The following is a 10,868-nucleotide window of genomic DNA, read 5'->3' on the forward strand; positions in this document are numbered from 1 at the left end:
AAACAAACTTTTGTCAACACAAACACATACAAATGGATGGATGGATAGCATGTTGCTGATGAAATGGTATACAGGTAATCTTGTTTAGGGACTGCCTTGTTTAGTGACCGCTTGCAGTTACAATGGTAATGGAACTAGGACCAATCCTCCCGTTGAACTCTTCTGTAAGTTTGTAAAGAACAGAAACACGGAAGTCAGATAGTCAGCACATGTGTGATTGCACTATAGACCTCTTTGCTTAACGGCTGAGTGGCTGGTCCAATTGTGGTCACTAAATGAGGACTACTTCTATACTTTAAAAAAGTAGGAGGTTTGAATCACAAAATTGGAGAACGGCAGAGGTGGAGCATTTCCTATGCCTCCTGATTATTAAATTTCTGTTTCTCTCTCACTTTCTGCCAGGCCTTTCATTAAACTCAAAGAGAATGGAAAGTCAAATATTTCCCGTTCGTCCTCAAGTACCAGCAGTTTCAGCAGCACTGCAGGAGAAAGTGAAAATATGGAAGAATACGAAAGCCTGGTAATGCCTGCTCTTGATTGATCTGAGGTGGCAAACGTTCCTCAACAAACAACTCTTTTAGCATATTATGTATTTAAAAAAAATAGTATCTTTCTCCTCAGCTGCCATCAGCACAGCTTCATAACTCTTGTTTTCTCTTATATTTGTCAGGCTCACCAGGTAGGACTGACTAGGACAGGGGTAGACAACCTTGGCTCTTTTATGACTCGTGGACTTCAACTCCCAGAATTCCTGAGCCCCCCAGCTCAGGAATTCTGGGAGTTGAAGTCCACGAGTCATAAAAGAGTCAAGGTTGCCTACTCCTGGACTAGGACAAGGGTCTCCAAACTTGGTAACTTTAAGACTTGTGGACTTCAACTCCCAGAATTCCTCAGCCAGCCAGGGAGTTGAAGTCCACAAGTCTTAAAAGTTGCCAAGTTTGGAGATCCTGACTGAAATATCAAACTCCACAGGAAGATTAGGGCTATTTCATTGAGAGTGGCTACAAAACACAATCTTGCAAACTTGAGGATGTTTACCTCCTCCCCTCCTTATACATATGCAAATTACACATCCTTTCTGCTTGTTTTAGACTTAAGTCATGTTTTTTTCTCATAGCTTTGATCACGGTTCTAGTCTATCTTTCCCAAGGTCATCTGCCTTTTATTTAATCAGAGCTCTTTCTAAACAATAGAAGTTTTATTCAAGAATCAAGTTGCATGAACAGGTATAAATTATTTTGGTTTAAATTACAGGTCAGTGTTCTCTCTTTAATGATGCTATTATATATACTTTATTAAAAGGGCTGTTCTTTCATTTTACTATGCTTATATACCCCTGAATCTTAAAAGGTCACAGCAATTTACAATGCAGTGAGCTACGAAATGGCAACGTTAACATTTCCTTCCTTCCTTTCTTCCTTCCTTCCTTACGATTGGTTTTAACATCAAGGGAAGGAAGTTGGGATTACTGTAGAGACAAATATTATTTTCACTGGTTTGGGTTTATTTTTTGAAAAATGGATTCTGCATACTGCTATGGACTCCTTTAGGAGAAAGGGTGGTATACAAAACTGAATAATACCAACAGTTTCTTTCATTCACAGGGCAGCCAGTCCTCAACTGCATCGCCATATAAGCAAGATGTATTTGTTTACAGTCCTTCCCAAAGCATCGAGAATCCAAATTTAGCATCAGCTTCAACCCCTGTTATCATGAGCAGAAGCCCCACTGGTAAGTTTGATTATACCCTACCTTGATGGGCTTTGTATGACATTGCTGATGAAGATGACCCTCAAGTAGGGTGGCTTAACATAATCTTTTGGAATAGGAACTTTCTAATCTAGTCTACTATGCTGAGATTGTTATGATTCCGACTAATGAAACACTTCAAGGAACTTCCAGGCATTTATTTTCCTAAAAGTCAGTGATTGTTACAAAAATGTCTGGCACATGCATAACGGAGGGATGCTAGGATCTAAGTGCTCTTCCTCTGAGCAGTTAAATTAGCAGCATGTTCCCTCCCTAAATTAGCGGTCATATCTCACATTATCCAATTGGTGTGAAGGTCAAAGGTTTTCTTCCTCTTTCTTTCCCAGGCTTTACTCCCAATCCCCCTTCTGCTCTGTATTAACCCCATAATTACCAGACAATTCTGCATATTGTCAAAAGCAAGAATATACAATATTTGCAGCGTTGACAGAGATTTTCCAGGTGGTCACCCATCTAAATATTAACCAAGCCCAGGCCTGCTTAGCTTTCAAGATGGAGATAGTTATGCTTCAAATGCAAGCAGTGCCTGATGTATATATTGCTCTTCGCATCAGAATATAGGGCCTTCCAAGTGCCTTTTGCAGCCTGAGTGCTTGCCCCACCCATATATCAAAGCCATCCAGATAATTGAATCTTACTCCCAGATTAACAAAAGACCAGATTCCCTCTGTTACAGAGTTGAGGGATAGACAGACTGGCAAACACCATAAATATTCCTCAGGTTATGTAGTGTCTCTGTTTTGCCAAGTGTCAGGCTGGTGATCAGGTGCCCAGGCAGTTGGTTCTTTAGGATCCAGATAAGCACACCAGTAAATAAAGGGATTTTAAGCTTTATTATTAGCTCAAACAAACAGATTTAAAAGCATAACATAAAAAGCATCCATACCAAGCACTTAGACTTATATACTGCTCCATAATCCTTTCCAGCCCTCTCTAGGCGGTTTACAGAATCAGTATATTGCCCCCAATAATCTGGGTCCTCATTTTACCAACATCAGAAGGAGGGAAGGCGGAGTCAATCTTAAGCTGGTCAGAATCGAACTGCTGGCAGTGAGCAGTCAATTAGCCTGCAATGCTGCATTCAAACCACTGCGCCACCATGGCTCAGATAATACTCAAATCACTTATAAGTGGCCAGGATTGCTTTAATAACAATAGTAGAGATACTCCAAGGGTGGCTAGTTTCACAATACCCTGGGCTAGGTGTTGTGCAAAAGTTTCACACAAACAACAATCCCAAGGTTTTTATCAAAACCAGGCACCATGACCTCCTGGCCTTATTATGGTTAGGAGATTGCAAGACCTGACCTTGGCTGGCTGGCTGGCTGGCCCATGATTCTGGGATGGGAATCGAAAGTCTGACACTTTCACAGTAAGAAAAACTTGGCAACTACAGTCCTCGACTTACAGCAGCAGTGAAAAAAAGTGACTTAGGACCATTTTTCACACTTGGCGACCATTGCAGCATCCCCCTAGGTCACGTGATTGAAATTCTGGATGCTTGGCAACTGACTCATGTTTATGACAGCTGCAGTGTCCCGGGCTCATGTGATCATCTGTTGTGACCTTCTGACCAAAGTCAATGGGAAATCCAGATTCACTTAACAACCGTGTTACTAACTTAACAAATACAATGATTCACTTAACAACTATGGAAAAAAAGCCGTAAAATGGGGCAAAACTCACTTAACAAAACTCACTTAACAAATGTTTCAATTAGCAACATACATTTTGGGCTCAATTGTGATCGTAACTCAAGGACTACCTGTTCATGAAGTTTCCTCCCCCTTCCCCTTTACTCCGTAAGCAAGAGTTAAAAAAAAAAAAAAGCAGGTTAGCTCAAAATATGCTCTAAACTTCTAGAGTTTTCTTAATACGAAGGAGAAATCCAAATAGGTCACCAACCTCCTCAAAATAACTATGGTCTTCCTCGTTGCCCTTGCACTCTCTTGCATTACAGCATAGCAAATATGTCTTGAATAAATTAATCAACCAACCAGTTTGCTACCACTACCTATCTCTTCCCTGTTGGCTGATACCTGAGATGTTTGTTTGTGTGTGCGTGTGTGTGCATGTGTTGTGAGGATATCCCAAGAGAGTACATGGCATTGCATGTGTGTAAACATTGGTATCATGATGAACATGTGAATTCATAATCAGAATAACAGAAAAACAGAGTTGGAAGGGACCCTGGAGGTCATCTAGTTCAACCCTCTTGCTCGGGCAGGAAATCCTATGCCAGTGATTGAGAACCTTTTAGAGACCGAGTGCCCAAACTGCAACCCAAAATTCACTTATGTATCATTGGGTGCCGGATGGGCGTGACCCATTGGGTGGGTGTGACTCTTTGGGTGGGCGTGGCCTATTGGGTGGGCATGGCCCATTGGATGGGTGTGGCTCATTGGGTGGGCATGGTTGTGGTGGGAATGGCAGGCTGGGTGGGACTAAAAAATTCAATCAATCAATTCCAACTTTTTTTTCTGCGAGAAGTTGAAATTGATTGATTGATTGAACCTTTTTTAATTTTTTTCACACAGTGGCGGAGGCCTAAAGCAAAAAGGTTTTATAAAACCCACCTGAAAGCCTAGGACTGGGCGACGGCACGCGTGCCCACAGAGAGGTCTCTGTGTGCCACCTGTGGCACACGTGCCATAGGTTTGCCACCACGGTCCTATGCCATTTCAGACATTTCATTGCTGGAGCTTTCATCTTTTTAAAAAATTAATATTGGTTCTGAATTTTCCAAATAAAAATAAGCTGACTTTTTTTTTTTGTACCGTTCCAGCAGATATAAAAAGCAGAAATTCTCCAAGATCAAATCTAAAATTTCGCTTTGATAAACTTAGCCATTCAAGCTCTGGTCCGGTAAGTAATGATGAATGCAACTGTCTTCCTTTAAATTGGAATGTCAGACTTTCAAACCCTCAAAACATGAATACATGTTTCTTGGTTTTTCGGCTGCCACAGCAATGGAAGGGGAGAGACTGCATTCTTATAGTTTAGTCAAAAGAGTAACTTTCTTGTGGGAACCAAGATCAAGCAGCTTAAATGTTTGGCGGGCTGGAACTACCGTTAGGAAGCCCGCCAAAGGAGTTAATTGAGGATTGTGATTTATGACACACTAAAGAGGTGGGGAGTTCAACTTTTACTTTGTAACCTTTTGGGGAGTAACTTTCACTCTTGGTTTCACCTTTGTTTGTGCTGATATTATGTCGCCATTAAAAGTGTTCTCTGAGGAAAGCAATTGCCTCAGAGTTCTTATTTCTTCTGGTCTCATTTATCGGAACCATGACACAGAACTTGGTCTGTTATATTTGCACACAAAGAGAGAGAGAGATCAGCATGGCCTTTGGGCTGGCAGTTGCCCATTAGCAGAACCTCCCATTTCCTGACCTTTCTGACATCTTGACTTTTGAAGGATTAACATCTGACCCTAATGGCTGGCTGAGGAATTCTGGGAGTTGAAGTCCAAGTCATAAAGTAGACACGGTTGGGGACCCCTACTCAATGTGTACAGGTAATCCCCGACTTATGACCACAATTCAGCCCAAAATTATGTGGTTGAGACACTTATTAACTGAGTTTTGCCCCATTTTATGACCTTTCTTGCCACAGTTGTTAAGTGAATCATTGCAGTTGTTAAGTAAGCAACATGGTTGTTAAGTGAATCTGGCTTCCCCATTGACTTTGCTTGTCAGACGGTCACAAAAGGGGATCACTGCAACTGTCATAAATGTGAATGGGTGTGCCAACTGTCGGAATTTTGATCACATGATCATGGAGATACTGCAATGGTCGTTAAATGTGAAAAATGGTCCTAAGTCACTTTTTTCAGTGATCTTGTATCTTTGAAGGATCACTAAATGAACTGTTATAAGTCGAGGACTACCTGTATTGGTGACGTGTGGTTATATTTAATGAGATAAGAGTTCTTCTTTTGTTAACAAAGTTTTGCCTTTCCTAAGATTGATACAGTAGCTGCTTGGTGCCTCGAAAATATGCATTTAAGATAAGGAAGTGATGATTTAATGTCTTCTTAACTCGAACATGTTTTTTTGGGGACCACGTGGTTACTATCCAAACCTAGAAAAAGACATGGCTTCTTTATGAGCCATGGTGGCCTAGTGGTTGGAATGCAGTACTGCAGGCTACTTCTGCTGACTGCCAGCTGCCTGTAGTTTGGCAGTTCGATTCTCACAGGTTCATGGTTGTCTCAGTCTTCCATCCTTCCGAGGTCGGTAAAATGAGGACCCAGATTGTTGGGGGGGGGCAATGTGCTGACTCTGTAAACCGCTTAGAGAGGGCTGTAAAGCTCCGTGAAGTGGTATATAAGTCTAAGTGTATTCCTATTAAGGAGACCTGAACAGATGCAGTCAAGACTCACCTGTTTCCCCCCCCCCCCCCCAGCATCTTTTCCACTTTGGATCTCATGAACTATCTCAAGTGAGATAATAAAACAGCTCATCACTGGAGCCCTGTTTCCTTTTTTTTTTTTTTTTTTAAGCATAGAGAAAAGTAAGAATCCATTACGAGGTGGCGCAGCAGTTAGAGTGCAGTACTGCAGGCCACTTTAGCTGACTGTGTTCAGCAGGTCAGCGGTTCAAATCTCACCGGCTCAAGGTTGACTCAGCCTTCCATCCTTCCGGGGTAGGTAAAATGAGGATCCAGATTGTTGGGGGCAATATAAATATATTGCTTACCGGTGTACACTGCTTAGAGAGCGCTTGCACTTAAAGTGGTATATAAGTCTCATAAATAAATAAATAAACAAACAAATAAATAAATAAATAAGAAGCTGATGGAAAGAAAAAGAGTAATGGGAAAAAAATTCTGGCAGGTTTTGAACTACATTTATAGAGCAAGATCTATAGCCACTGTGCTATTCCAGCCTTGGTGGTGAATTGATCTAAAAGAAGTTTAGAAAAAAACTTAAAGAAAACAAGGCTCTAATAAGGGATTTGTAGTGATTGTTGTGCCTGTGTGTATGTCAGAAAAGGCAGGGGATAATAGGAATTGGAGTCTGGCTGATGTAGAGGGTCAGAGGAGATTGTAAAAATGCTTATATATTTAACAGACCATGCTTCCTTCATTTGCAGACACATTAGCTGAAGAATGACCCCCTAAGGACCTGTAAAAGGTAACTTATATTTAGCCCAGGGTTTATAATAATTTTTAATGCCAAATATTGACAATAATGATAGGCAGGATATTTTTCAGTCGGGAACAAACTTTTTTTAATTATGATTATTGTGGCTTTGCGATGGTGGCGAATATCTCTAGCTTGGATGTAGGATGAGGATGGAGGTTTGTTCTCCATGCTGGTGGGTTAGTTTCCATGGGACTAATATCACATCAATTAAAAACCAGAATACATGAACATCAGTAGGCAGTCAAACGCCACAATCCCAAATCTTCAATCTCTACCCACACTGACACTGAACAGCACTAGTTCAATTGGAGCAACACAAAAATCATCAGACACACTACCACCTGCCACCTGCGTGTGTTCACCGAAGCCTGGCACTCCACAAGCAATTCCATCAACCTACACACCGACCTAAAACCAGCCTACAAAACCTTCAGAATTCAAATCAACCGCACAACCAACCAATGACACGATCCTCAACCAAACCACACAGCCTCCCCCCAATCAGCACTTCACCTCCCAGTGACCCTCCCCTGACATGACCTCCCCATCACAAGACTCATTACAAGACCCATACTTGACACACCCACCCCTGACCCATCACAAAACACAGACATCCCTTAAATTCCCCTGAAGATGTTACCTAGCCTGGTAACGAAACGTTCGGAAACCAACCTACAAGCTCAGAGAATGAATGTCCACCCTCATTTATTGTGGGTCTTTGAGAGATGCAAATGGTGCAATGATCAGTTGTGTTCATGGGGTAGGAGAGTCAAAAAAAGGCAAGGCAGTGGTTTTCACTGCAAACAAAGCTCACCCATACAAGAGGAGAAGGGCTTTAATCACAAAATTGTGACTAATCTCATGACTTTTTTGGTCACTTCTCTATGAACACAATTTTGCAATGAACTCACTGAAGGGGCAGGATTTGAATGCTTGACCCATTTTTCCCCCCCAAACATGTTTGGCTGAGTTGATTTATTTATTTTATTTTTTTAAAAAAACACCAAACTGTATATTAAATGCTGGTCTTGCACAACAGTTTCATAGTTTGATTCAGTAGCAAACTGGCAAATTTCAGTGCAGTGACCTTTTTTTTTTTTTAAGTTGCTATTTTGCTGCCAAAAATTTCAGCAGCTGATCCTGAAGGTTATGGTCATTGGGGTTACAGATCCTTTGGGGGGGGGGATTTTAAACTTCAAAATCCGTTGTAACTTCAAATGGTCGCTAAGTGAACAGTTGTAACTTGAAGACTATCTGCATTTATCTAACCAGGGTTTCAAAGCCCTCCAAAATAAAAATCCTCCATGTATGTTCCATTAATGAGTTCCATTAATGGAGCCTATCTGAAAAGCCAATTAGCTAAAGGCTCTCAAAGCCTCTCTTTTTAAAGGTGTTTTTAAGAATTAAAGGAGGCTATTCTTGATGTGGGTATGGATGACCTCCAAGCCTAATTTTTTTTGCCTTCTCCCATCTTTTGCAGGACATTTTTGTTGTGTTTGTTTCATTTTAAACAGGGTGGTGAGGAGGATGTTTGCTTTGAATGACAGCATCCTTCCTTCACACCAAGCTCCATAGCCACCTATGGATTGTCCTCCATCCGAGCCGATCATTCCATAAAACCGCAAAAGAAGGGATCTTTTCCTGTTCCTGTTCCTGTTCCAATCATCCATGCTTTATCCCTCTGGAGTAGAAGGATGTCCCGCGGAGGAACCAAATTTTGTACCACGTAGACCTGAACTGGCTTCTGTCTTTTTTCATTTGGTAGATCAACGGATTGGTAACGTTTTGCATAGCTGTTTAACTTGAGATCATTAGTGCTGCTTTTGGGGGTAAATCTTTTGATGTCAGAAATAATAATAATCATCATCATCATCATCATCATCGATAGGTAGACAAAATGCCAAATCCAGTCTGAACATCTGGCTGACTGTGCGATGATGATGATGATCATCATCATCAATAATAATAATAATAATATCAACATCTGTCTATCTCAGGTCCCTGGGAAGGACTCATATGTGGATAAAAATGCCAGATTCCAGCCTGAACATCTGGCTGATGTGTGACAAACCATAATAATAACCCCTCCATGGATACCCCCTTATCATAATCATCATCATCATAATACTTTACTGTTTTGTGGACTAATTTCTTACCTAATTAAAACCCCTGGATTTAAGTGACCTTTTCTTTTTCTTATGCTATTACTGACATAAGACTTTCCACACGAAGTTGGTGCTGAGTCAAGGATGCTCTTCTGCCTTTTGAGCATTCTGCTGCCATGTAACGGAAAAGAAATGACATTGGGTTTTTTGCTTTTAAAGAAAGTGTCGATGGATATCAGAAGGGTGGGGTGGAAGGGATGTGCCCATACCTTACTTTCAGGTAGCCATAACAGTGCGTGTGAACATTTGGTCTTTCTCTGTCTAGTTCTCACTGGCCTGCAGTCTCCCTGAAAGCTAGTTAAATCCAGAGTGAAAAGGAAGGAGATTTCTGTGCTTGATGGTTTTCTTGCGCACATTTCATTACCCAGCTAGGTAACCTCATCAGTGCTCGGAAGAAGTGGGATTTGCTCTTATTTTTATATAGATGTGTCCTACCCTGTCAGTGTAGGGCCAGGACAAACCAGCACTATACTAAAATAAGAGCAAACCCCACTCCCTCCTAGTTTCTCCTAAGTGTTTTGGTGTAATGAAAGAAAAGGTTTGGGAAACACTGTGTTAGAGGAAAGAGTTGGGGAAAAAAAAAAACCAGGCACAAAGAAGGAATGAAGGCTTTGCTACTGCGATTTGGACTTCAGAAACTTCTGATGCTATCCTTACCCTGAGGCCCTTTTGCACATCTGTGCAACATCATGACACACCTATAATAGGGCTTTCATGCTGCCAGCAAAACTCTGCTTGCTTCTTCTTCCTCCCTGATGGTCCCACTGCTAGAAATTTTTTCCTGTTGGCTTCTTACATAGGAGACCATCGTTGCAGCTTTATAAGCTGAACCTGGAAAAATTTGTCTCCCTCTGGTCGTGAATCAAAATGTGCCTTCACTCCTGGAAGCTTGCTGGTGCAATTGTTCTTAAAGGTTTTTTTGGGGGGGGGGTCATTTTATGTTGCACATTGGATTCAGGTCAGGTCCCACTTGGACAGTTTGGAAAAATAGCTTGATTTGGCTTGGCATCCTTTCAGAGGTCTTGTGCCTCCAAATCCGAAGGCCAAACCAATCATAATAGCAACTGGAACACTACTTGAACATCTTCGGCATTGACAAAACCACCATCGGTCAATTGCAAATGGCAGCATTACTGGGAACAGCTTACATCCTACAATGATACCTTTAATACAATCAAATATCCACATCTACCTATCCCAGGTCCTTGGAAAGTGGATAAAAAAATGCCAAATCCAGTCTGAACATCTGGCTGACTGGGCAGAGAACGATACTAATAATAACTGGAGCCACCACTTGAAAACCTTCGGCATTGACAAAATCACCATCGGTCAATTGCAAAAGGTACCTTTACTTGGCATAATTTACTTCCTGTGGTGATATCTCTTAACAATATTTGCCTGTCATTTGTCCTTGAGAAGGACCCAATAGGTGGATAAAAATGCCAAATACTGTACAGTCTAAACATCTGGCTGGCAGTGTGACAAGTCACATTGTGGGATTTCTGAATATAATCTGATAAACTCTTGGCCCATAACGTGCCAGATTTAACAGTGGTTGAAAAGAAGAAAGTGTAGTTAATTGACGTGGCAATAATGGAATAGTAGAAGACAAACAATTGGAGAAGATCACAAAGTAGCAAGAGCTAAAAAATATCCAAGTTGAAAGATTATGGCATAAACCGGTCGTAGTAGTTCCCGTGCTTCTTAAAAGTTTTATAAATTTTACAAGAAAAACAAGAACAATACAAAACAAAAAACAACATATACAAAAGAAAAAAAAAATT

General features: G+C 41.1%; 1 protein-coding gene across 9 annotated transcripts in view; it reads left to right on the top strand.

Annotated features, from left to right (window-relative positions):
* The window catches only part of RAP1GAP2 (RAP1 GTPase activating protein 2), a 325,705-nt gene extending 316,036 nt beyond the window's left edge, over positions 1–9,669 (top strand). For 7 of the 9 annotated variants that reach the window (XM_039341835.1, XM_039341899.1, XM_039341871.1 and 4 more), the window contains 5 exons: positions 403–520; positions 1,605–1,731; positions 4,556–4,635; positions 6,867–6,907; positions 8,400–9,669. In XM_039341835.1, coding sequence (XP_039197769.1) covers positions 403–520; positions 1,605–1,731; positions 4,556–4,635; positions 6,867–6,875 — 334 coding nt within the window. In that variant the 3' untranslated portion in view covers positions 6,876–6,907; positions 8,400–9,669. The remainder of the gene's footprint in view (positions 1–402; positions 521–1,604; positions 1,732–4,555; positions 4,636–6,866; positions 6,908–8,399) is intronic. The other 2 variants (XM_039341843.1, XM_039341852.1) reach the window with 2 other exon arrangements.
* The last annotated feature ends 1,199 nt before the right edge of the window (positions 9,670–10,868 follow it).

Source organism: Crotalus tigris, unplaced genomic scaffold (assembly GCF_016545835.1).
Source record: "Crotalus tigris isolate CLP2741 ecotype Arizona unplaced genomic scaffold, ASM1654583v1 scf7180000017550.10884619, whole genome shotgun sequence".
Taxonomy (NCBI): domain Eukaryota; kingdom Metazoa; phylum Chordata; class Lepidosauria; order Squamata; family Viperidae; genus Crotalus; species Crotalus tigris.